Source organism: Mus musculus, chromosome 15, assembly GCF_000001635.26.
Source record: "Mus musculus strain C57BL/6J chromosome 15, GRCm38.p6 C57BL/6J".
NCBI classification, from domain to species: domain Eukaryota; kingdom Metazoa; phylum Chordata; class Mammalia; order Rodentia; family Muridae; genus Mus; species Mus musculus.
The window spans coordinates 83,149,395-83,176,440 of NC_000081.6; the positions used below are offsets into that span (position 1 = coordinate 83,149,395).

At 53.1% G+C, this 27,046-nt stretch overlaps 1 protein-coding gene and 1 non-coding gene across 5 annotated transcripts; one reads left to right on the forward strand and one right to left on the reverse strand.

The window, feature by feature from the left end:
• The first annotated feature begins 250 nt into the window (after nucleotides 1-250).
• Rnu12 (RNA U12, small nuclear) lies at nucleotides 251-400 on the forward strand. The gene has a single exon (NR_004432.2). It is a non-coding gene; the product is annotated as an RNA U12, small nuclear (small nuclear RNA).
• Nucleotides 401-4,100: 3,700 nt separating this feature from the next.
• On the reverse strand, nucleotides 4,101-27,046 carry Cyb5r3 (cytochrome b5 reductase 3). Of its 4 annotated transcripts, XM_030248273.1 has the most exons (10): nucleotides 26,735-27,046; nucleotides 22,718-25,168; nucleotides 16,681-16,812; nucleotides 12,838-12,910; nucleotides 12,456-12,562; nucleotides 11,427-11,556; nucleotides 10,944-11,027; nucleotides 10,710-10,795; nucleotides 9,432-9,531; nucleotides 4,101-5,328 (listed from the first exon to the last, which is right to left on the reverse strand). In XM_030248273.1, exons 2-10 carry the CDS (start codon nucleotides 22,736-22,738, stop codon nucleotides 5,156-5,158), a joined length of 906 nt encoding a protein of 301 aa, XP_030104133.1. In that variant the 5' UTR covers nucleotides 22,739-25,168; nucleotides 26,735-27,046; the 3' UTR covers nucleotides 4,101-5,155. The 4 variants fall into 4 exon arrangements, with proteins under 4 accessions (XP_030104133.1, NP_084063.1, XP_006520345.2 ...); NM_029787.3 differs by lacking the exon at nucleotides 26,735-27,046 and having other exon boundaries at nucleotides 22,718-22,789; XM_006520282.2 differs by lacking the exons at nucleotides 22,718-25,168; nucleotides 26,735-27,046 and adding an exon at nucleotides 21,040-21,130.

Genomic DNA, 27,046 nt, shown 5'->3' on the forward strand with positions numbered 1-27,046 from the left:
GTGGAGCCTCTCTCCCCGTGAGCCTTTGCGGTGCTCGCTTCTAATTTGCATGGAGGAGTCCGGAGCCTTATGGGCTCTCTCTCCCCCCTCCTCCTTTTGCTAATGAGGAATTAGAATTATATCGATCATAAACCATTAAAAAGCATTATCAAGAGGACAAGTCTTTTAGTCATACAGCCGATCGGACACTCACCATACTTGTAATGAGAATATAATTTCTTACCCCTGAGGAACGTAGACACGTTCCTCATGCCTTAAACTTATGAGTAAGGAAAATAACGATTCGGGGTGACGCCCGAGTCCTCACTGCTTATGTGAGAAGAATTTTTGAGCGGGTATAGGTTGCAATCTGAGGCGACCCGCCTACTTTGCGGGATGCCTGGGTGACGCGATCTGCCCGACCCCCTAATTCTACAAGAATAGAAAGCTTAGCAGCTCCTCTGAATGGTTGCTCTCAGGTGCTAGTGGTTGCAAGTCGTATGTTGATGCCTGCCTTTGCCCTACCTGGTGTGTGAGCGTGAGCGCGCCCCACCTCTCCAGCCTCTCTCTTACTGTTTTTCAGACAAGATGGGACTGTTGTTCTCCTACTGCTATGTACCTCAATTTCAATTGATCATGCCTGGACATAACTGCCCATGTTGTAAGGTCGTCTACGTTGTAAGGTCGTGCTCAGTTTCTGATGCCTAGACTAGTCACCTTTCCGTTTGCCTCCTGACTGTGTAAATGAGGCAAATGAAGGTGGTCTCTTAACTGACATGTTAGTGTTTGACCTATGGGATAGTTTCTCATTGTTGAGACAGAATTTCTAGAAGCTGGTCCGCTGAGCGGCTAAGAGCACTTGCTGATATTGCAAAGGATCTACCTGGGTTTGGTTCTCAGCACTCACATGGAAGTTCACATGTAACTCCAGTGCCAGGAGATTCAATGCCTTCTTGACCTCCCAGGCTATTGCATACATATACATACATACATACATACATACATACATACATACATATATGTGTATACAGGCAAAACACTCATAAACATAAAAATAGATAATTTTTTCAAAAATAAAAACATGATGCTCTTGGGTCAGTTTCTCATGTTCCCTTGAAAATGTACATGTTGGGGCTGGTGAGATGGCTCAGTGGGTAAGAGCACCCGACTGCTCTTCCGCAGGTCCAGAGTTCAAATCCCAGCAACCACATGGTGGCTCACAACCATCCGCAACAAGATCTGACTCCCTCTTCTGGAGTGTCTGAAGACAGCTACAGTGTACTTACATATATTAATAAAATAAATCTAAAAAAAAAAAAAAAACTATCTGCCATATGGAACATTTAAAAAAAATGTACATGTTATGAAAGGAAGGCCTTCCTAAGAGACAAGAATCAGTTTCCCACAAGAATATTCACGAGCTTGGCTCAGGAATCCCAGGCTACTAGTTTGAAATGCCCTATGACTGAGGCTTTGGCAAAGTGGGGACTTTGATCAACCTGGACTGCCCCCATTCTCAGGACATAGACTCTACAACTGGAACCCCATCCCTGCTGCCAGGGCCTGAACTACAGGTCCACTACCGGGTCAGCCATTAAAAAACAAAACAAAACAGAGCATCAGGGTTCAATGGAAGGCTTGGCAGGATCCAGGAAAACCCTAAGGTTCAGCATCCGATACTGGAGAAGCATCCTGGTCCTGGTGGTAGAACTGCGAGTGGGTCTAGACTTGATCTCTTTAAGTAGAGAACACCAGCATACAACACACTCGTACCTCTACGTGCACACGAGGAAGAGAATCCCAGGGTGGGTAAAGGTTTAACCTCACTGCTGGGGCCAAGTTGAGCTATGCAGAATATAGGAACAGGCCAGAGGGGTCTTGCCTATAAGGTCCTAACTCCTCTAACAGTGAAGTTGTTAAAATGTTTTCCTTCAGTACATGGGACTATAAGGAAATTATCTGTAATGGCTGGTCCTGGTTGTCAACTTGACTCTATCTGGAATGAACTACAATCCAGAATTGGAGGGCTCACCTGTGATCCAGATCTTGAGGCTGGGAGATACAAGTTTCTGACTTGGATCTTGGCATGGAGATCTTGAGGCATAGTGGCTATGAATCCCAGGAGACTAAGGCAAAGAGATCTCTGAGTTCAAGGTCAGCCTGGGACAAAACAAGTCCCAGATTCAGGCATGGTGGTACACACCGTTAATCTGGGTCACACCTTCTGATGGAGGCCTACATAAGGACATTGGAAGAAGAAAGATTCACTCTTTGCCGGCTTGCATTTGCCAGCACATCTTTTGGAATCTACTAGCCTTGTGTGACTGAGCAACTACTAGATCCTTGGACTTCACAGCTGACCACTGTTGGGGAGTTGGACTACAGACTGTAAGTCGTCATAACAAATCCCCTTACTATGTAGAGACTATCCATAAATTCGGTGACTCTTTTTGGAGTTGGGACTAGGGTGAGGCTTTTTGGGGGGGGGCAGTTCCACTGACCTCCATGACAATGGGGTTCCCTGATCAGGCTATCCATGTTTGTGCAGCAGACACTTCCTAGTCAGCCCCCCCCCCCCCAGCTTTCCCCAGTTTTTAGAAGCAGCTTCTTCCAACCATAGAGCTCTCAGCTCACATTCACCACCTGAACATCTGCTCCAGCAGGACCAGGTCGTCACAGCCCAACCATCTCGGCAGAGGTGGCATGCTGGCTGGTTCTGTGTCACCTCAACACAAGCTAAGAGTCATTGAAAGATCCTGACACAGAAAGGTCACAGAAGCCCTGAAATTGGCAAGATAGATGTCACTGTTAGCAGAACTAGCTTCACTGATTTAGAAAAATAGAGGCGCACAATGCTCTGGCCACTCCTTGAACCTGTGTGTCTGCCAATGTTTTGACCGTTCCTTGACTCATGTGTGTGCCCACTGATGAAGCCCATTGCCAGGTGTTTGTGATATTGGTTGCTGAGAAAGAGTCAGAAAATCTCCCTAGCAACCACAGCCCAGCCAATCCTGAGTTGCTGCACCTGCACCAAACTCTTTCCTTGTACCCCTCCCATACCCATTTCTTGAGAATAGACATTGTTTAGATCTGGAAATCCCCTACTCTCCCCCTTCTCCTTTCCCCCCTGAGGGCCTATAAAAACTGGGACCTCTTTTCCTTCGAGGTCGACTCCTCTACCCCTGCGTGGGATATGAGTCATCCCCAGAGCTCTGGCTTTCCCCGAATAAAGCCTCATGTGGTTTGCAACAAGTTCGGTCTATCGTGAGTTCTTGGGTGTCCGCTATTGTCCTGAGGCCTGAGCGAGGGGCTCCTTTCAGAGTCTTTCAAGTCATCAGAGAGGAAGGAGCCTCAGCTGAGGAAACGCCAATGCTGTGAGATCCAGCTGTAAGGCATTTTCTCAATTAGTGACCAATTGCGTAGGGCCCAGGCCATTGTGGGTGGTGCCATCGCTGGGCTGGTGATCCTGGGTTCTATAAGAAGGCAGACTGACTGAGCAAGCCATGGAAGCCAGCAAGCAGCACCCACTCATGGCCTGTGCATCAGCTCCTGCCTCCAGGATTCTGCCGTTTGAGTTCCTGACCTGACTTCCTTCAATAATGAACAGTGAACATTGTTATGGAAAGTGTAAGCTAAACAAACCCTTTTCTCCCCAACTTGCTTTTTTCAGTCATGGTGTTTGTAGAAGCAGTAGAAACCCTCAGACGGGTGGCTTTCCTGCAGCCGTCTTAAGGACAGCCCGCACTTCCACCTGATCCGTCTTCAAGTGACCATCTTACAAATGTAATCAGTTTAGCATCTTTCCCAGCAAAATCCAGAGCTGAGGGTGAGGGAAGGGAGGGCGACAGCAGAGGCATCCCAGGGAAGCACTGGCAAGTGACCTGGGAAAAGCACGAACCAGCCTCCCGTGTTCCACCTTCCACAGGGCTGTCCCGACTCATCAGGACGGTGACAGACAGGACGAGGCTGGGCTCCCTGTCTACTTTCTCCACTGCCCAAACTCTGAACGGGCAATGCAAATGCATATCTGAAACAAAATACATGCCCATCCCACACCATACACACACACGCACGCACGCACGCACACACACACCGTGATCCCCAGAGAAACGCTGGCAGGGTCGGGATTTGCAAAGTTTTACTTTAACTCTTTTTGCCCATAAATGACTAAAAAAGCCAGTGTGCAGGAGGCTGCCTGCTGCCTGCTGAAGGCAGCGCCAGGCACCAGGTCTGTCTCCAAGACAAGAGGCACTGCTCAGAACCCCCCCAGGCTGGGGACCAGACAGGAAGGAGGTTTGGGGTGGAGAGATAAGCCAGGGACCCCCAAGGTCTACCAAACTCTGTTGGGCTGACAACTTAGGGCACTCAAGACTGCATGGAGTCGGGGGCAGTGTGTATAGTTTTGGAAGGGTCCACGTGCTGCCCCAAGGGACCCCTGGCCAGCAAGTGGGGGCTGGCCTGTCTCTGCCAGACACCCTCCTAAGAAAACCTTTGGGTGTCACTGTCTAATGTAGTGTTTAGGGGCACAGGCCAGGCTATGGCCTAAGGCAGGTAGGTGGTTAGGTGGCAGGCATGGTTCCTAGGACCGTAGGTGACTATTTACCTTTCACTTCCTTTCTATAGACCACAGTTCATGGCAATGGGTAGACATGGTACTGACAGCTCACGCTCACGCTCTCCCTCCCTCTCTCTTCCTCTTCTCTCTCTCTCTCCTCTCTCTCTCCTCTCTCTCCCTCTCTCTCTCTCTCTCTTCCTCTTCTCTCTCCTCTCTCTCTCTCCTGTCTCTCTCTCCTCTCTCTCTCTCCTCTCTCTCCTCTCTCTCTCTCTCTCTCTCTCTCTCTCCTGTCTCTGTGTGTGTGTGTGTGTGTGTGTGTGTGTCTATGTGTAAGGGGGTAGTCACAGGACATCTCTGGTAATGGCCAGTTAGTACCAGACAGAAGCCTATTCAGAGAGTGGTCAACAGAAGTCACCTGATACACAGGCCTGCTCCCAAAGGGGCCCCCCAGGGGCCAGTACAGCTGGATGACCAGGGCTGGGCAGGCCAGGCTGAACCCAGGCCCCAGCATGGATGTGGGCATATGTCAGGGTGAGCGACAGTGGTGGGGAAGGAAGGGGTGGACAGGTGGTTGTGGTGAGTGCGTGAGCAGCAGGCACAGGCTTGGCCAGCGTCCAGCCATCAGAAGGTGAAGCATCGCTCCTTGGGATGGCCCACACGCTCCAGGTTTGGCAAACAGGCAAACTGGATCATTGGTGGGGGTCCACACATCAGTATCAGCGGCTCCTCCCCAGGAGTTGGAAGGTGGTCCCTGATCATCTCCTCATTCACGAAGCCCTGGCTATAGTCCCAGGCTGTAGAACAAGACCAGATGAGTCAAAGTGAGACCTGGTGCCCACCTGACCCCTGCCCACCTGACCCACCTGACCCTCCTGCCCACCTGACCCCTGCCCACCTGACCCCCTACCCACCTGACCCCTGCCCACCTGACCCTCCTGCCCCTGACCCCCTGCCCACCTGCCCCCGTGCCCACCTGCCCCCTGCCCACCTGCCCCTGTGCCCACCTGCCCCTGTGCCTACCTGCCCCTCCTGCCCACCTGCCCCTCCTGCCCACCTGCCCCTGTGCCCACCTGCCCCTGTGCCCACCTGCCCCCTGCCCACCTGCCCCCTGACCACCTGCCCCCTGCCCACCTGACCTTCCTGCCCACCTGACCCCTGCCCACCTGCCCCTGTGCCCACCTGTCCCCTGCCCACCTGACCCCTGCCCACCTGACCCTCCTGCCCACCTGACCCTGTGCCCACCTGCCCCCTGACCACCTGACCCTCCTGCCCACCTGACCTACAGTCCTCCTATCTGTCCTGCCCTCTCCCAGATGCTCTACGTCCCTTTCAGTAAACCTATCCTGCTAAACCCACTACCTCCTGACAGCCTACAACTGGAACACAAGGCCTTCGTGGCTCCCCTCACCCACCTTACAGTTTGAAAACCTGCCCCATAGCCCCCCCCACCCCAACTACCATAGGATTATTCGGTGTTGCAGTGCTAGGAATGGAACTCAGCCCATGAATGCTGAACAAGTGTCCCCCGGCCCACAGTGTGGCATTCAGATTTCACTGTATAGAAACCAAGGTTCAGCGGACCCAGAACTGTTCAAGCTCATACCAGCTGGTCTCCCTAAGGAGGTACCCAGCCCAGGCTGGTCGAGTGACATTTGCTACACCTTGAGCCCCAGCTACAGCTCACTGCCTGATTCTTCTGCCACCACACAGTCAGCCAATAGGTCTTGCTCACAGCCACAGCTGCATCCTGGTCCCTGGTGTGAAACTGTCACTCAGTAGTGAAACTGTTACTTGGTAAGTAATGAGCAAGCCAGGCAAGATTACAGGCTCATGAGTGTAATCCCAGCACTTGGGAGAGACAGGGGAAGTGAGTTCAAGGACAGCTGTAGGTCCCTCCTCTGGAAGTAGCCGCATGCAAGGACAGTCCAGGATCTGATCCCTGTGACAGACTCAAACTCTAGGCGTGGGCCGAGGCAACAGCTGCCCCGTCCAGGTCCAGCCACCCCCTCTCTCCCGCTTGGGCCTGGGGGCACAGCATTTCCTGTTCCTCATAAGAGGCACTGTGTCGTGGAAAAGGCAGCCCACAGAGGCTAGGGAGGGCTCTGGTCCAGTGTTGACTTTAAGGACTGGCTGACTGGTTCTGGCTACTCAGAGAAACAATCCTGCCACCTCCCAGTCCAGCTGAGAGCACCTGGTTCCAGGCCAGCCCCTGAGCTGTGCCCAGTGGGCCCCTCCTCTAGCTTGGGTTCAGAGGTAAACAGGAAGAGGCAGGAGCAGAGCAGAGGGCCACTGGGCCACTGACACCTGCCACTGAGGCTGCTCCCTAGGCCCAGGGCTCCACCAGGCCTGGCACAGGCCCCCAATCCTTCCAGTCCTCCTCACTCAGGGTCATCTCTGCCTTGTGTCTGCCCTTTGAAACCCAGAGCATCCTTGAAGCCCTAAACACCAACAGAAACAACTCAGAAGCTCAAGGTAAAAAAGGGCACAAGGGGGGTGGGGGCTATAGAGATGGCTCAGTGGTTAACAGCACTGACTGCTCCTCCAGAGGTCCTGAGTTCAATTCCCAGCAACTACATGGTGGCTCACAACCATCTGGAATGGGATCTGATACACTCCTCTGGTGTATCTGAAGACAGCTACAGTATACTCATATAAATAAATCTTTTAAAAAAAAAAAAAGGCACAAGGCCAAGGAGACAGCTCAGTGGGTAAAGGCGCTTGCTGTCATAAGCCAAGTCTACTGACCCAAATTCGACTGCATAAACTTGTCTTCTACCCCCTACACATGTGCTGTGGAATGCAGTCCCTAACACACACACACACAGTAATAACTTTAACAATTTCTTGAAAAGGTGCTGCCTATCTGATGTGTCCTCTGCGGGTTCCCAGGTACAGGAGGAACTAATACAGTCCCAAGAAACACCAAGACTGAAGAATCCACTGTGCGTGATCCATAATGTCCTCCAGCTCATAAATACCATGAGCTAAGTAACGGGACATATTTCCCTTTGTACCCTGGCTGCCAGGAATGTCAGAGTGACACACAAGGCCCACGTGTATCTGACAGGCATCACAGCCATGGTTTGTGTGAGCCTGACTCCACTTCAGGCCAGCCCTTGTTTTTCTTCCATTCCTAAATTGCATTTGCACCCCTCTGACTCAGCTCATTAGTCACTGCAAGCTTCCTAGGAATGCTCTGGAGCAAGGCGTGGTGTAGGCACGGCCTAGGCATAAGCATTCTGACAGTGCACGGTACACAGGCCAGGCTCACAGGGCCTTTTTGTATGGTGTTTCGTTATTCAGGTCCCAAAGGTGACCCTGGGAGACCTAGCATTCGCCGTATGTGTGGGCCTTGTGTCTGGATCTTAAGGGCCTGTTGCTGCTTCTGCGTGGGCCACGGTGGTACTGGATAAAGGGACCGGCCAGGCGACTACCCAGCCTTTGTCCTAGCCCTGGGAAACCAGCCCTGGGACAGCCCAGTCTGCATTTCCACAGACCACCACAAAGGGGCAGCACTGGCCCTGACCCTGCAGGAGGGCAGTCATTCTCCAGATAGCTGCTCCCTGGCAAGCCCACCTCCCACTCCTTTCTTTCCTAGATGAAAAGCAGCCCTTCAGACACCACACCCAGTGCTCCACTGACTCACACACACATGGCTTGGCCATGTTGAATAGCTGCTCCTTCCCACTGAAACTCCTTCTTGCCAGGGGGAGAAGGGAGGCCAGGGCTCAAAAAGCTCTAGAAATCTGGGACTTGCCAGGGCCTCCCTGGGGTTACAGAGCAGTGAAGTGTGTGGGGAGAGTAGACTCTTCAGTGGAGTTGCCTGCAAGGTGCACGGTCACGAGTGGGCCCATGCTGGGGTGGCTTCTTGCCGATGCGGCTACTTTTGAGTCACCAGGTCCCAGTAAGAGACCCTCATCAGGCACGCTCCTCCGAAACCCCACTAAACTCCTTAGGCACCAAGGTGGACTTGGGTGGAATCATTGCCTCTCTACCAAAGGTAGATACAAAGAGTTGATCTTTCTGCTCTTTACCCAAGATAAATACATTGCCCTCTCTGCCTGGGGCTAATAGAAACAGTCTATCTTTGCCTTCTCTACCTGGGGTGACTAGAAACAGTCTCAGAGTATGCAGGGAAGGGATGGGGGCTGTTTTCTTTACAGTGTTGGGTTTTGTTGCTTTAAGAGGACAGGGTCTCATGCAGCCCAGGCTGGCCTTGAACTTGCTATGTGGTTGAGAATGAATGACCTTAACGTCTGATCCTCCTGCTCCCACTTTCCCTGACTGCTGAGACTTTGAGTATACGCCACCATGTCCCACGTGGCTGTGCTGTAGGTCAGACCGGGGCGCCCTCAGGCAGAGCGAGCCTTCCTTCCATCGACTGAGCCCCAACACTCGGGTGATCTCTCTATCCCCTGATTTTTACACGAAGCAGGAGAAGGAAGAACACTCTCACGGGGTCTCACTCCCTCCTTCCAGCACAGCTCCTCCACAGCACTGTGAACTCAGCCCACAGCTTATGCAAGTGCATGGCAGAGTCAGGGCAACCAGCAGCTATTCAACAGCCCAGCCCCTCCCCTGGAGTGACCAGAAAACACACATACAAAGGCTGTTATAGGTTACCAACTACACAGAAGCAGCCATCCAACCCTCAGCACTGCTCCAAGGCCTGCCCCAAAGTGAGCCAGGCCCAAGGAGATAAGAGGACTTCTCTGCCAGCCTGGGGCAGTGTGGGAGACCAGGAAGCAAGGTCTGGGGTCCCCACCCTGGCTCTGCTGCTCCCTAGCTGTGGGCTGTGGGCACTTCCCCTCTGAGGTTTGATTCCTCCACAGCCATGAGCAGGCCACGAGAACTGCATGGGCTGCCTCCTGCTCCACCAGGGGTTTCCCGTGCTCACCATCAGGGGCTTTGTCCACTGTGTACCAGAGCTTGAAGCGAGCAGAATGTTCGTTCCTCAGTTCCTCCAGCTCAGGCCGCAACAGGATATCTTTCTCGGACTGCAGGAGACAGGCCACCCAGTCAAGACAGGTGACTCAGGGACTGCCCTTGGGGACCTCACCAGGGACAGACCCCAGGTTGAGTCATCACCCCCCTGTGGGTTATACTCAGCAGCTTAGAGGCAGATGCTGATGGTCACTGGAATCCTAGTGACACAGTAGCTCTCTCCAGCCACCATGTCTACAGAGCTCCTTAAAGCCACCGGCCAGCAGGCTCCTATAAACAGACCTGTGAGCCGGCATGGTGACACAGGCCTGTGAGCCCAGCATTCAGAGGCTGAGGCAGGACAATCTTGAGTTCAGGACCAGCCTCCACTATAGTAAGTTTACTGCCAGCTTAAGCTCCTCCCTCAGGGCTAGAGAGTTGGCTCAGCGGTTAAGAGCACTGACTGCTCTTCCAGAGGTCCTGAGTTCAATTCCCAGCAATTACATGGTGGTTGACAACCATCTGTAATGGGATCTGATGCCCTCTTCTGGTGTGTCTGAAGACAGCTACATTGTACTCACATACATAAAATAAATAAATCTTATTTTTTTACACAAAGCTTCTCTCTCTCTTTCTGTCTCTGTCTCTGTCTCTGTCTCTCTGCCAGACAGACCCTGGGGAAAAGACCTGAATCATATCTGAGAAGCACAGAGTACCAGGGTTTGGCCTCTATACTGCAGGACACGTGGGACTCGGCTTGGTCTCCTCAGACACCACAGGCATCACATCACTGCATATTCCAACCTAACACACGGGACCGGGGAAGGCTCGAGACAGCCTTGCTTCCCCAGCCTGTTCTCCCTGTGAGAAGTGCAGAGGTGAAGGGCCAAGCCACCCATCCCAGGCCTCACAGCAGCTCACAAAAGCCAGGCTTCAGCCATGTTCAGAGCACTGTGAGGGCTTGAGTACTGGGTACCTCACTTCCGCCTCTGCCCCAGCCAGTGTACCAAAGTCCCCAATCTGCGGGAGGTGAAAGGCTGCCCCAAGTGTGGAGCACCAAGTGTGGAGGGAGGAGTGGACCAGGGTGAGGCCCCGTGCTCCCTCTGCAGCAGCCACCCACACCCGATGCTGCCAGGATGTCTGCACTGCCTCTCATTCCACACATCCTTGGCATCTCTGCGGAGCCATTCAGATTCTTGCCCAGGGCCTGGCCAAGCCCCAAGCCTGCACATTCTGGGGACTGTCCACTGACCTGGTTGGCAAAGAGCAGATAGCACACGGTGTGGTCGTTTGGGTCCTTCAGGACGGCTCGGATCACCTGCAGCATTGGGGTGATGCCTGTAGAAGAAGACCCACATACCCTGAGTGAGTGCCTGCCAGAGATGTGTGGGATACCCAGGCCTGGCCTCAGACCTCCCTCCTACCATAGGCCCCCTCCCGCTCCCACACACACCCACCACGGCTCCGTCAGGGTTCCAACCCTTACCTGTCCCTCCTGCAATCATGCCTACAGACTTCACCGTCCTGACAACGGGGTTGGACTTCTTGTCTGCACGGATGGCAAACTTCCCTGGGAAATGGAGGAAGGAGCAGCTGAGCCCTGTGGGGTCCTGGGCAGGGAAAGCCCAGCACAGCCCTAGCAGGCTGGAGTGAAAAGAGAAGCCTGCTCGATTGAGTCCTCTTACGGAAAAGAGGTAGCCCAGGTGGGCAGACTGGGGGGTTCCCACGCAGGCGTTGGCTGGTATGTTTGGGGACACTGAGTAAGCAAAGCAAGGTGATCTGCAGATGACCCTGGTCCCCAAGCACAGCCAGGGACAGCCCATGCACTGGCCACTTATCCTCTAAACAGCCAACAACCAATGTAGGGGAGAACACCACTGTCGCCCCTAGCCCCCACCCTGGACACAGCACCCCAGCTTTCCAGTTCCCAGAGCCCTGCCCAGTCCCCAGGGGTACCTGCTCCAGTTACCTTTGCCCTGGTAGACCAGTAGCCCATTGGGACCCCGGAATTCAATGGTGTCTCCAATCTTCATGTTTTCCAGGTACTGAGACATTTTCCCTCCAGCTGGAAACTTGGGATGGGTGTCCTTGAAGTAAACCTGCAAGCCAGGCGGGTGCGTCTCAGTCCCCACCCAGCCTCACAGGAAGCCAGCACCTCCCCTAAGATCCCATTCACCCAAACTTAAGCCTTCCATCCCACACCTCAAAAAAGTAAGGCTTCCACCTGCCACACAGGGCTACTAGCCCGAGGGTCGTGGCAGTGCCTCCGAGATTCTGCATCCACATCTGCCTGCACAGGGGGCTCAGCTCAGCCCTGCCCTCCTGGTGCAGGCTGCAGCAGTCACACAAACTTCCGTCTTCCTTCCGGGGCCCCCCCTGTGGGATCACTGTCTTGGGAGAGGGGAGGCCTACAGGGACATGGCCTAAGAACATGGGGACAGAGGAGCAGCAGTGTCCCGAGTCAGGGCTGGGCCATTTCCCTAAGGGCCTAGACCTCAGAGACAAGCAGGAGTCTGAGGGATGGGGGAGGGGAGAAGTGGGCAGAAGGCCGGCACAGGTTCCAGTGCAGGTCTTCATCTCTTTATCCAGGGCCAGCAGGAGATAATGGAGACTCTGCTCAGAAACCCTATCATCTGTGGCATCCCACCCCCCAGACTCCCCACCTCTTTGTACTCTTCTGTCTCTGAGCAGTAATTCCAACCAGAACAGATGCTCGGTCCCTGACCCTTTCCTTTGTCCCAGGCCGACTGGGGCATACAAGGCCCTGTGTGGCCCTGTAGATGTCTCCGCCCCATCCCCACCCCCACCCCCACAAGGCCCTGCTCTGCACATCTGACCCTCAGTTCTCAAGCCCTCCTAGAAGACTTCTCCCCTCCCTCATCACCTGGTCCACAGCCACTCGGCTCCAGGTCTCCCTTTCTCTGTCACCCGAGTAGGAAGCAGGTTCTCACAACCCACCCCAACCCCACCCCCTGCAGCCACACCACGGAGACCCCACCTTGACCACCAAGTCCACAAAGCCCTTGTCATCATCGCTCGACACAGGGGTGTAGGGCCGAATGACCAAGTTGCCATCGATCCTAGTCGAGAGGTAGATGTGTTGGCCTGTAAGACAGGAAATGGTCACTTGAGGTCAGACACTATCCCCCTGGGAGCTTATCTTCCCAGGGTCTACACCTGGCTCACCTTCAAACTCTGGTCTAGCCTTGGCTCCCACTGTTCCCTTCTATATCATGAGGGACTCCCAGTGCACCTTGGCATGGGTATCTACACCTATGCCAGTGCCACTGTCCAGGACACAGGCCCATGCTGCAAGGCCAGGTACTGCCCCCCTCTTCCCACTCTTGACTCTAGAGAGGAGAGGGGCTGGGCAGACTTACCAATAGGAAGGCCCAGGATGTGCTGGGGTGAAGGGAGGGCAAATCGGAAGCGCCGAGTGTCAGGACTGATGACCTGCAGAGAAGCAGAGCTGCTGGACCACAGAACCCCCCACCTCATAGTGACATTGATGACACCAGCACACAAATGGGGCGGGGGAGAGAGGTCAGGTGCACGTTCAGTGGGCCTCTGCTCTTGTTGGCCCAGAGAGGGCCACATAGCAGGGTGGTCAAAGTGAACCCAAGGTCCCAAAAGAATATCAGATAACACAGAAAATCCATATTGACCCTCTGCTGGAACTGGAGTCTAGGGTGACAGAAGTGACTCATGATAGGGCTAGAAAAGGAGCAGAGAGCAGAGGCAGAGCCACAAGTGGCAAGCCTGGCAGGAGAAAATTCTAGAAGTCACTGCAGCTAAAAACCCACAAGAAGTGAGTGGCTGTGGCTGTGTAGGGCCAGGGACCATAGCAACTTCCACTGCCTGGGAGGTCCTGGGGTTGGCCACAGTCAAGAGCCCAAAGCCAGGTAACCACCCTCCTTAGGCTGGGCACCAGGGTAAAGCCAAAGCTGGACTGTGGTGGCTACTCCCCTTCAAGGATGGCCAGGGGCCGCTTAAGAGCCTGAGAAACAGTCCTGAGGCTGCCAAAGGAGGGTAGAGAAGTCTTCTATTGAGCGCGTCAGAGCTGACGCTGGGCCCTAACCCTGACACCCAGCTGTGGGAAGAGACAACAGCTGGAGGGCCATACGCACAGGAGCCGGGGTCCACTGACGGACGCAGCACTGACAGCCAAGGACGCAAGGCATGCTTCCCACCTTAGCCAGTCTGAGGCCTTGCCCCTCAGGAGGAAGTTAGCACAAGGAGGCCGTCTGGTAGTGGAAACCCCCATCCCTGCACATTTGAGCAGAGGAAACATTTGCAGAAGCCCAACTGGGTACCACATGGGGCAAACTGTGGCCACCCTGCCTCCCAGAACCTTTGGACTGGGCCAAATATAGCCTCATCCTACTAGGAACAGAGTCCAGCTCTATTGATTGGGCCAAAGAGCCAAGGACAGACACCACCCTTGGGGGGGGGGTCCGGGAGGGGGATTGGAGGAAGTAGTGATAACTAACTACTAAGACAACCTCTTGCAAAGCAGCTTGGCAGGCCACAAAGCAGGTCCCACTGCTGACTGGGAGGGGCAGCACCAGGCAGGGTGGCTGGGGGTGGGGGGTGGGAACTCAACTCCAGAAATGCCAAGTGCTCATTCAATGGGGACAGGAGGGTACTCCAGTGTGTGGCCTCAGGTCCTTTTAAAAGACACTGGACAGCTGGGCATGGTGGCGCATGCCTTTAATCCCAGCACTCGGGAGGCAGAGGCAGGTGGATCTCTGAGTTCGAGGCCAGTCTAGTCTACAAAGTGAGTTCCAGGACAGCCAGGGCTACACAGAGAAACCTTGTCTTGAAAGAAAAAAAAAAAAAAAAAAAAAGACAATCACAAAAACAAAACAAAAAACCAACCAACCAAAACAAGGGCGCTTTGGGTTCATGAAAATCCATCTGCATTGTATAAGTAAACCGGAAGCTGGCTTCAAGTTTCCAAAACAACATGCTGCAGGGCTGGGCCAGCCACGGGTGGGGGTGGGGGGGAGTCTCCACCACACAAGCAGAACCTTTACAGTGACACACAAGTCACGCCACTTTAAGAATGAAGTGGCAGTATAGAGAAGGGAGAAAATAGAAAAATTAAAAACAAAACCAGGTGATGAGGATGAGGGGCGTAGCCCTGAGCTTCTTGCTCAAGGCCCTAGGTCCCATCCTCCGTAACACAAGCCAGAAACCTGACAAACAATAAGATTTAAAAACATGCTGGTGGCTCGAGCCCCTAATCCCAGCACTGAGAATCTCTGAGTTCAAGGGCAGCCTGGTCTGCAAGAGTGAGTTCCACAACGGCCAGGGAGAAAGAGAAGAGGAGGGGAGGGGAGGGGAAGGGAGGGGAGGGGAGGGGAGGAAGAGAAGAGAAGAGAAGAGAAGAGAAGAGAAGAGAAGAGAAGAGAAGAGAAGAGAAGAGAAGAGAGAAGAGAAGAGAAGAGAAGAGAAGAGAAGAGAAGAGAAGAGAAGAGAAGAGACCAAAAAAACTCAAAAAACAAAAACACGAGAACTCCATTTTGGTAAGAAAAAAAAACCACACTTTACATGTCTACATATGTGTAAGGTTTACTGAGAAGCTACAGGGGTCTCATTACATACATGTCTACATATGTGTAAGGTTTACTGAGAAGCTACAGGGGTCTCATTACATACATGTCTACATATGTGTAAGGTTTACTGAGAAGCTACAGGGGTCTCATTACATACATGTCTACATATGTGTAAGGTTTACTGAGAAGCTACAGGGGTCTCATTACATACATGTCTACATATGTGTAAGGTTTACTGAGAAGCTACAGGGGTCTCATTACATACATGTCTACATATGTGTAAGGTTTACTGAGAAGCTACAGGGGTCTCATTACATACATGTCTACATATGTGTAAGGTTTACTGAGAAGCTACAGGGGTCTCATTACATACATGTCTACATATGTGTAAGGTTTACTGAGAAGCTACAGGGGTCTCATTAGGAGAGGGCTTATTGTTTTATTTTGAATTTCCCACTTCTGTCTCCTCTACGGCTCTGAGAACATCACAGACACACACATGAGTCTCATCAGCTCCCTATGAGAAGGATAATCCCATGGCTACACATGCAGAGTGGATGGAGACCTGGGGCCTGAAGCCAAGGCTCCTCCACTCCTCTGAGCTCTGACTCTCTGCTCCCTGCCTCCCTCTTCCTGCCACACCCCTCTGGAAGCAACAAGGGGAAGCCAGGAATAGAGCAGGGAGGGCCCCGAGGAAAGGGAGGGAGGGCAGCTGAGCCGGAGGGAAGACCTGGTCCTGGCCAGAACTGGCCTGGGGCAGACATACTTCACAGAGGCAAGCAGAGGCAGACATCCAGGCTAACAAAGGCATGGCTGTGTCTACCACAGTGGGCAGGGGAAGGGATAAACTCTTATCTCCAAGTGGCAGGGTGCTCAACCTCTTACTCTGCTCCCTAGGCTAAGTAGGGGGTATGTACTCCAAAGTCCCAAAGGGCCTCTCCCATTCTGATATCCCATGGAACAGAGAGCACTGTGGGAGATTGTCATAGATATTACGTTACCCTTTGGTATACCATATCATTTTCATCAAGCAGCTTCGACAACTTGAGAGACACGCCCTACCCCCAGACTGGGCCTGTAGTTGCTTTCTCTCATAGAAGGATGGTCTGGGGAGGGTCACCTGAGGTTCTAGCCACTCCCTCCTGTGCCTCCCAGACAGCTATGTGATTCTGCCCTAATTGACCTGACGGGGGGGTGGGGGGGGGTGGGGGGGTGGGTGGGTGGGTGGGTGGTGTCTCTGAAGGTACTACAGTGTACAGACAAGAGAGGGCTAACTCAGGGGGCACGCCAACCTATGCCATGTGGGGAAGTCCATCCTCCATGTCAGGGTGAGGCTTTTGGGTGGCATGGCAGCTTTGGGGTCACCCATAGTCATCCATGCTTTCTAAGTAAGCTCAATAAAACCACTGGGTCCCCAGTGTGGCTTTTGGTGAAATGGTACTTTGGCTGTCATTGTGCCTGAAGGAGCCATATCTGTTTCTATCTCCCCAGGGAGAGTTCCCACCACAGAGAGCAGGGTCTGAATGAATCCCTGTCACTTCTCTATGGCCTTGCTCTCTCCATCTGAACATGGGTAGGTTGCAACATGGGGGGAGGAGGGACATGGAGTGGCAACAGAGGTATCTGGGAGCCATGGGGAAGTTAGGGGTGGAGCAGGGCACTCACCTCCTTGTCGATGAGCCTCAGAGGGTACTTGATGTCGGGGTTCTCGAGGGTGATGGCCGGTGTGGAGCGCTGAAACAGCTTCATGAAGAGACTGTAGATGAACCAGACGGGCGAGAGCACCACGTGGCTCAACTGCAACGACAGAGCCAGAGCGGAGCCCAAGGTCAGCTCGGGGTGGTCCTGCCCCTTCCTTATGAGTACCACTTCACCAGCATCCCTGGGCCTTTCCTCCTGTGACCTTTCCCCTCCAGCCTTGACCAGAGAACTCCACTGAGCAGCCCACCAGGAGAAACTACCAAAACCAGATTCACGACACTTGTCACGCCATTCAGTCCTGTGTGCCTAGCACCATGAGGAAAGTTTTGAAAAACCTTAAACTTCTGATCCTCCTGCTCCTAAGTGTGGACATTACAGGCATGTGTGCCATACACGCCAGGCATGTGTGCCATACACGCCAAGCAAGGACTCTATGGAGTCAAATCCCAGGCCCAAGTTCTAGTTCTCAGCCCTGCTCAGAATCTACCTAAGAGCCCTTCACTGACCACAGAGCTCCAAGAGTCTAATGCACCGGCTTCCTCTGGGCCACTGCCCTGGGCACAGGGCCCCAGCATGTATGCACCAGTTCTTAGGGCTTCCATACTTTTTCCTCCCTGTTTCTACCCAGAGCCATGGCAACAAGCCAGTGAGGTTGGATAAGTTGAGTCACTTCCCATAATGAGCCTGAGTCTCTCTCTGGGTGCCGGGCGGCCTTCAGCACTGGCTGGGCACTGCTCCTCACTGGCTGAGTAGCCCTGGGCAACTGCTTTGGGAAGCTGCACTGAGCTGAAAGAAGTGAGTCACTGGATCTGGCTCCTGCCCTTCTCTGCTCCCTGGTTAGCAGGGATATGAACAGCCTCAGCAACAGGCTCCTCCTTCCTCTGCCATGACAGACTGACATCACAAGAAACCATCTTTCCTTTCTGGTTACTTCTGTCAGGAGACAAGAGTGAAGATGTGCTCTCACTCACTGAGCCGACTGCTCGGCCCCACTGTCCCCCTCTCTCAAAGCCCTGCCAGGACTCCCAACTTTCCAGTAGCTTCCGAGGGTACTCTGTCTGAGCCTCTTGTCCCATCTGCAAAAAGGAATGTGAGGCTCATCATGAGGAACTCTTCCCAGGGAGCAGTAGGCTAAGCTGGGAGCCTCCCCCCTACGGTCCCCAGAGGGGTGTGCAACCGGAGAAGTGGAGGGGACCATCAATCATCCACACACACTCCTCACCCCCAAACCGGCCCTGCAGGTTCAAGCAGCCCCAGCAGCCAAGGGCCCTTTGTTGGGCCCAGAACAAACTGCCTCTCTCCCAGCCAAGGCCTCACCACATAGGCCCCTGGTATGTTACCTGTGAGTTTAAAAAGAGTCAGTTCCTGGGTCCATAATACTTCCATCGGGACCATGCCCATTCAATGCACACCACTGTACCCAGCACCTTGTTAGCACTGTTCTGAGGCTCACGGACAGACCAAGCTGACGCCAGGGAGTATAAGCTCAAGGACACCCAAGTTGGAGGCCCGGCCCAGAACTCAGAAAGGGTTCCCTAGGGCTCTGGAGCCAGAAGTGATGGGGCTTCCAAAGGCCATGCACAGGGCAAACACCAGTCATAATCCCTGAGCTGGTACCACTCCAAGGACAGGGCCTTGCGTCCCTGGGACCACCCCATTTCAGCTTTTGACTGAGAGTGTATCGTTTACCCCAAGCCACAGAGGGGAAACAGGCTTGAGGTAATTGCCCTGCCCCAAGTCATACCACAGTCCCAGGACCACATTCATGCCACCAGATTCTCACGTGCCATCTCAGGGTAAACAAGTGGCTGGCCAAGGTGACAAAACCAAACACGAATGTGACTGCGATTTGAATTCAGGACTCCTCAGTCCCATCTTGCTGTTTCTGAGCCACTTCTGGGGACAAGTCCCACTGTGTCCCCATCAGAGTCTGTAGCCAGATACTATTCCCCCTTGGAAGGCATATTCCCGAGTCCAGCATCCCAAACCAATGAGCTGTTCCACCACCTCCAACACGCACAAGGAACCCACCCACCAGCCTTCAACGCACCCGATGTGTGGCTCCAACACAGACTCCTCTCCCTGCTCCCTCCACAACAACTTACCCTGCTTTGGCCTTTGCATGCTTTTCTTTCTGCCCCCCATGCCCTGCCTCGAGACGCATCTAGCCAGCAGATGTCTATGAATCCTTCAGAACCCAACCCAAATGTTAACTCTTCCCTGCAGAGCCATGCCTAGCTAACCAGGTCCTTGGCGACTTTTCACAGCCTGGGCCTCTCTGTAAGCTTTCTGGGCCTGAGGGTCATTCTGGCGATTTTTCTGCTACAGAAAATTCCATGGCAAGGAGCAAAACCACATCCAGAAACCACCACTGTTGGGAGACCTAGGAATGGGCATCAATGACTCCAACCAACTGGGCCCATGCTCGGTGAACCCTGGTTTATGGCTCCCAGCAGGACTGTTTGAGTACACTGTCAGGCTCACTAGCTGGAGTCCCCTGAGCCTGCAGCTTGAACATCAACTAGGGTCCCCATACCAGCCCTAGACTCAGAGTAGGGCCCCCTCTCCTGTCTCTGGGTAACTTTGGGGGGGGTGTCAAGACAGGGTTTCTCTGTGTAGCCCTGGCTGTCCTGGAACTCACTCTGTAGACCAGGCTGGCCTTGAACTCAGAAATCCGCCTGCCTCTGCCTCCCAAGGACTGGGATCAAAAGCGTGCGCCACCACTGCCCACTGCCCGGCATCTCTGGGTAGCTTAGGGTTGCCCAGTCACCACTATGCCAGCACTTGGTGCAGAAGGTACTCTGTAAATATTTGTGGACTTGCCACAAGGACAACAACATCTCTCTCTTCTGACCCCTCACGACCCTCTGACTTCTTACGATGTGTGCAAGTTTCCAAAAACAGGACAAAAGTCAAGACTGCTCCCCACTGAGGGAAGGGTTCAGCCCATCCTATTTTCCTGAGGCACAGCACAGGCTGCAGAGGGTGTCATGCCACCTGTCCCTGGCAAAGGACAGGCTTAATGAGCCAAGAACTGGCTCGTGGCCTAACCTCAACCCTCAGGCTGCATCTGGGAGGTGCTGTTGTCACTCCCAATGCAGGTAAGAAAACAGAGGCTTTGGGGACAAGCCTGAGCCCAGGGACATGTCTGGACACCGTGAGGGGAGAGGTGAACCTTTTCTAAATAAAAATTCCTATCTAGAAAGGAATGACAGCTGTGACAAGCCATCCTAGCTGTCATTCAGTCAGTCAACAACCTTAGCAGGAGCTCCTGTGTCCAAAGTAGGTGTGTGTGTGTGTAGCCCAGGCCTAAACCCTACATCCAAGGAGCTCAAACTAGAGGGGGGACAGACCCAGTCTCAGGGGAGCTGCACCAAGGCCAGGATCAGCAGGGCAAAGCTTGGGTCTCCAAAAGTTAGAGGCCCAACTAGACTTACTCACCAGGGGACTAGATGTATTCTGTCCTCACTGGCATGGGGTAAACCGGGTGCCCCCCCATCCTTCCATAGCACCTCCCTAGTCCCAGCAACAGGGTCAAGTAAACAGGAGGCAGATGGCCGAGGCCAAGTCCCTGCATCCCTGCCCCAGCTCCTCCTCAGCTGTGTAAATACACACACACACACACACACACACACACACACGCACCCTTACCCCAACCAGTTTTAAGTCCTTGAGAGCAGCTGCTCCCCATATTCTGACCCTGCAGGCCACATCCCACTGTACCAAGGAACCTGCCCCCTTCTTATCCTTGCTCTGACAGCAAAAAGAGGTAGAGAAACTGGGTCCCAGGGTCCCAGGAGGGAGCCCTGAGCTCACTCACTGCAGCTAAGGGATGCATAGCCTGTTCCTTACCCATGGGAAACCCTGCCTGGACTTCTCACTCTGTCCTTTCCCCTCTAAAACCCTGGAATCCACTCTGCCCAGGCTGGATAGGGAAGGTTGGTAGAGAGCTCAGTCATCGCCTCCCTCCAGGTACCAGCTCCCTGACCTGGGGCTTAGACAAGCGCCAGTCATAGGCTCGCTTACCTGCCCACCACCCACTCTCCTGCTGTCCTGCCAGGATCAAGTGACCACAGCCCTCCCAATCTTGTCCTAAGTGGGAGGAAGTGGGAGGATATGGAGGAAGTCCTGAAACGGGGAGCTCTGGGCTGGACTCCAGACAATGGGGGAAGGGAACTCAGGAGGAGAAACAGGTGGATAACTGAGCCACCCTCTGTGGAATCTAAGCCACCAACCAGGCCCAGAGATACCAGAAGCTATTGGAAAGGCCTTATATGTACTCCACAAAGGGAACGGGTCTGTCAAGGGCTTTCTGGAACTCACAAACAGGCAGAGAGGCAGTCCAGAGCGGCGGGCCAAGCCTGCAATGTTCTCCTGGTAGACAGCAGACTCCAGTGCCATCCTCTGGGTTGGGGCCCCCAATATATGCAGGAGGCCTCCCACAGGGCCTGCATAGCCCAGATAAGACATCTGGTACACCCAATACCCAGCAGCCACACAGGCCTCCAGGCCTAATGTATACCGTGGGCACTGAGGTGTCAGCCCCTTAAGTCAAAGACAATACCAAGCAACCCTTGGACAGATGAGGCCATGGTGGGGCCTTCTGATAATTAAACAGAGCTCTACTGCCTGGAAGGAACTACTGTTGACTTAACATGAATTGATGGAAAAGCCAGGTGCTGGGGTACCACCAACATGGTCCAAAAGGTAAGGAGAACCTGGGAATCAGGGGGAAGATAAGGGATCATGGGCAGTCTCTGGGAAAACTGGTCAGAATGTCATTATGGGGTGTTGTCACTCTGGGGTTTGTTTTGTTTTTTTTTGCCTTGGGCCAGAATGCTCCTTAGATGGTCCATACTGGACTGGTCACTCTCGCAAGAGCAAATGCCATGGCAAGAAGGCTGTCTTCACTAGGAGCCCTGAATCTTGCAGAGAGGAGAGAGGGCACCCTCCAAGACAGGCGCTGGCCTATTCTTGTCATACCCAAAGAGCTGGACACCTCAAGGGTATGTTTGTGTAACTGAGACTGGTCACAGTTCACATGGATGCTCTTAAGAAATCAGGGAGGAGCTGGACGGTGGTGGCCCACACCTTTAATCTGGCACTGGAGAGGCAGAGGCAAGTGGATCTCTGTGAGTTTGAGGGCAGCCTGGTCTACAGTGCATTCCAGGGCTACATTGAGAAACCCTGTCTCAAAAAAGAAAAAAAAAAAGAAAAAAAAGGAAATGAGGAGAGTGAGCTCTAGGATTGTGGAAGGGGCCTTGGTCGATCCAGTAACAGTGAGAGAGCAGATTTATAGACGTTAGACGGTCCCAGCATCCTCAGTGCCCTGGGCTGATGGCCAAGTCTAAGTGACACTTCTTTAGTGACAGTGCAGCTCTGTGAGTAACAAGAATGGCCAGGGCTTTTCTAGGTGACAGCTGGAAAGATCCTGGCCAACTACTGCCTTGTTTATGGCAAGAAGATGCACCCAACCCCTGTAGGGACACCCTACACATTTCTCCCATACACACACGCACCCCAAAGTACTCTTCCTGCCAGCTCACTCGTGTCCACTATTCAGGCCTGCATGTCTTCACACCCACACTCTCATTTCTCACACACGCCGCTGTCGGTTCCTCCACGCACACACCAGTGCACCTACGGTTCACACTTCACGTTCCCATTTACAAAAACCCTCGCACCTTTCACATCCCCCACGGGCGCAGGCACTTCAACTTTCTCACACTCACAAGTCACGCCCACTCAGGCGGGCGCGCACGTCACTCATTCCCTATTCTCATTCGCGCACACCCAACAGGGTCCTCAATGTCCACCCCGCGCTCGGGGCTCCCCCTTGGCCTGAGGCCGGGCCAGAGTGGCGCGGCCACTAGCCAGGGCGTGAGTCACGGTCTGCAAGGGGCCGGGTGGGGCGCGGGGCTCGTGAACCGGTGCTGGGCGCCCCGGATCGTACGGTATCCCCACGGTGCAAGCCTGGGGACCCCAGACCCATGCCGCCTACCGTGCTCAGCTGGGCCCCCATGGTGGCGAAGAAGAGACGGTGGCCTCACGCACGGTTCTACACCCGCTACTCAGCCGGCCGCTCCCCCAACAACCCGCCTCGGTCTCAACACCTCGGAGGCGGGGACGCCCTGCGGAGCCAGTCAGGAGCGCGGAGGTGGGCGGATAGGGGGCGGAGACTCCCAGTGTCCCCGCCCACTTCCGCTTGTGAAGACGGGAGTGCGCGCTGAGTGGCTGACGGCGCTGCACGGAAGAGGCTCGGCGAGAGACTGGCTACTGTGGCGCCTCTGTGTGGCTTCGGGAGGTAGCTTGTGGCTTCTGGGCCTGTTTTGTCCTGGTGAAGAGAACAAGATGTCGCCCCCGTGATGGGCTCTCAAATCCTGAGCCTTCGGTCCTGGGAGCCTGCCGGAGCTGATTGTGCTGGCCAGGGCTCTACCCGCTCACGGGGCGTGTTGCCAACACCGCTGGCTACAGAGTTCAGGCTACAGCCCTGCCCTGCCCCATTTTCAAGCCTGCGAACCAGTCGTTCCTTCCTGAACAAATCTCCAAACGTACTGAGGCCAGTTCCGGATTAAAGTTCAGGTGTCACCTCTTTAGCTAGGCCAGCTCTGGCCCTGTGCTCCCTCCAAGGGACGCCACTAGTGCAGAACGGTCTTTGTAGCGCTTCAGTTATCCTGCCTGTTTATTCACGATGCTCTGCGCCCACGTACCCATTCCACTAGATGGTGGGGCTTCCCCAAGCCAGGAGTCTGCAGTCAGTTCTCTGTGTACCCGGACCTCAGAACAGAGCCTATCACATACTCTATAAACACTCGTATGTCCCTGGCATTCCGGAGTTTTCTTCAACCTGGTCCTGGCCAGATAGGGAATGGAAGACTGCTCTGAGAGCGGCAGAGTGAGGAAGAGACTTGCTGCCTAAAAATTGAGAACTATTAACCAAACTCTTCAATACCGGAACACTTGATGACCCAAGCGTTCAATACCGGAAGAGGCAGGTGGATCTGTGAGTGTTCCAGGCTACACGGTGAGACTGCTAGTTACTTTTCTGTTGCTGTGGTAAAACACCATGACCGAAGGCAACTTTAGGGAAGATGGAGTTTATTGTGTCTCACAGTTCCAGGAGGATAAGAGCCCATTATAGCTGGAAGGCATGGCCGGCCACAAGCAGCAGGAAAACCTGGCTCGGGGAGAAGGATGCTGAGAGATAACACTGTACCTTAAGTGGGAACCTGAGAGAGAGCTGGAAGTGGGGCCAGGCTATAGGCTCTCAAAGCCACCCCAGGCACATTTCTTCATCCAGCAAGACCACACACCTCCGTACCTCCCCACAAACCATCACAAATTGGGGACTAAACGTTCAAATACACGTGCCTATGAGGGCCATTTCTTATTCAAACCACCACAGAGACCCTGTCTCAAATAAATAAATAAGGAGCAATGGTCAGCACATCTGTGATTCCAGAATTTGGATAGTGGAGGCAAGGGTTCAAGGTTATCTGACCCTGGCTACAGATTGACTTGAGGTCAGCCTATGCTACATGAGTCTCCGTCTCAAAGAAACAAACAAGTGAAAAAAAAAAAAAATCAGGAGCTAGGCTGTGGAAGGGCACCTACTACCCTGGGATATGAGGCTGGATCTAATATCAGTTAAGTATTATTCTGCTTTTAATCTCAGCACTTGGGAGGCTGAGACAGGAGGATCACAGACACAAGCCAGTCTGTTCTACAGAGTAAGACCTTTGTTTCAAAAGGGGTGAGGGTGGATATGGGGGCTCCTCTTGTGTCTAGAAGTAAGGAACCTATGCAATGTGTACCAGAGGTCTGAACTGTGGTCTTCACGCTTGCGCAGAGAGCACAGCTCCTGTTACCATCAGAGCCATCTTCCCAGCCTTCCCTGTTGCCTTCCTTAGGGTCCTTACTGACTGGCCATCTCCTTTCTCTCTGGCTGAACCTCCTCACAGTTGCTTCTCTTCCTAAAGATAGCATCGGTCAGGGGTCAAAGGCCTCACTGAGGCACCTCCCTGCTACTTCAGATCCTGTCTGCACTCATACTTCAAGCGACCGGCAAGATGTCAAACGTAAAGCCAGAGAGGAGACTTCACTCTTGAGATTTTGACGGACACTTCCACAGAAAGAAGACTGGCTGTCACAGCAGGCGTCACACTAGCATGGCCCCCTGACTGGTCATATATGACCTCCAGGCCATGCTGACTCACGACCTGGAAAAGCAGAACTGATATCAAAGTGGAAAACAGTTGAAGCTCATTCCAAAATCCAGACAGATCTTGTCATCTTAGGGAAGAGTCATGGGGTCAGGAGAGTTGCTATGACTACTGAACTGTCCAGAGGAAGAGTCACAGGTTGGAGAGATGACTCAGAGGTTAAGAGCACTTGCTACTCTCAGAGGACTAGAGTTTAGATCCCAGCACTTCCAACCATGTCAGCTCCAGCCCTAGGACAAAAAGACCATCGGAAAACACAGGTTATTTACATTATGATTCATAACAGTAGCAGAATTACACAAAACAACTTTACGGTTGGGAGACACCATTACATGTAGAACTGTATTAAAGATTGCATCATTAGGAAGTGTGAGAACCGCTGGTCTAGGGGAACCAACACCCTTGCCTGCCCTCCATGAATACCTTGTACAAATATGCTCTTACACAGCCATAAATAAAATAAATCTAAAAAAACGCAAGCCACCTGAGACTCTGCTGTTCCCACTCTCCAGCCCTTGGAGCCAGAGCACCCGGTGCTTAGCTGCCTCCAGCCCTGGTGAGAACTGAACTCCAGCAAAATGTGTATCCAAAGTTGTCTGATTTTGGTGTCTGTTTGAAGACTGTGTCTCTCTCACTATGTAGGCCAAGCTAGCTTCCACCTCCCAGTGATCCTCCTGCCTCTGCCTCCTGAGTTCTGGCTCACAAGCTTCTCTCACTATGCCTGCCTTGTTCTGTTTGATTACTGAACTGGGTCTCAACTCTCCACAAACTCTCTTCCCAGATCTCTGATCTATAGAGTGGTTGAGTGCTACCCACAAGTCCTTGCTTCCCAGGGGGACACTGTCTCTCTTCCTGTCACTCTCTCCCCCCAACCCCTGACAATCCTGGCCTCCTCCCCACCCTGGCTGATCCAGACTTTAGCTCAGATAGGGATGTGGCTTCGAGGATGGCAGACAAAGCAAGCTGAGGGAGCCTATGGTCCATTTTCTTTGGAGTGAAGGAGATAGATTTCTTCCCAGGCTCCTCCAAGGGCTGACACTAGGCCTTACCAGGGCATCAAGAAAAGGGAGTGGGTGACATTGGGAGCAGTTAGCAGTAAAGCTGTTGTTTTTCTTTCTACACACATCGCTCTCCTCTCTCTCCCAGACTTTCATCCCCTGATGACTACCAGCATTCTTGTTCTTTGGTGTGTTTTGATTGTTACAAATTTTAATTCCTTTTTAAAAAAGAATTATATATTTATTTTATGTACTTAAGTACACTGTAACTATCTTCAGACACACCAGAAGAGGGCATCAGATCCCATTACAGATGGTTGTGAGCTACCGTGTGGGTGCTGGGAATTGAACTCAGGACCTTCGGAAGAGCAGTCAGTGCTCTTAACCACTAAGCCATCTCTCCAGCCCTTTTTGTTTTTTCTTTCTTTTTTTTTTTAAGATTTATTTATTTATTATATGTAGTAACTGTAGCTGTCTTCTGACACTCCAGAAGAGGGAGTCAGATCTCATTACAGATGGTTGTGAGCCACCATGTGGGTGCTGGAATTTGAACTCAGGACCCTAGGAAGAGCAGTCAGTACTCTTAACCACTGAGCCATCTCCAGCCCCCACCCTTTTCTTTTTTTCTCTTCTCTTCTCTTCTCTTCTCTTCTCTTCTCTTCTCTTCTCTTCTCTTCTCTTCTCTCCTTCCCCTACCCTCCCCTTTTCCTTCCTTCCCCACCCTTTTTAGGGTCTCACTGGATAACTCCCAGCTGGCCTGGAACTCACTTATAGCCCAAGCTGGCTCTGAATGCTCACCTCAGCACTACCCCAGGCTCAGCCTCCTGAGTGCACGGATGGCAAACTTGCTTCTGCATCCAGAGCCAGGTGTTCCTGCCCACTCTTCTTCCAGGCACTTAACAGGCAGGTCTCCTTTCATCTGGTGACAGATAAAATCAGTAGGTATTCGATGTCAGCTTGCTCCATCCCTCATGGCACCCGGCACTGGGCAGATCTTGGGCAGATCTTCCCAGGGAAAGGCAGTCCCTTGCTTTGAATCCCATGAGTATCCCAATCCCCATTGACTCCATGCTGGGTTTCACAGTCCTCAGTGATCCTGGCCTGGAATGA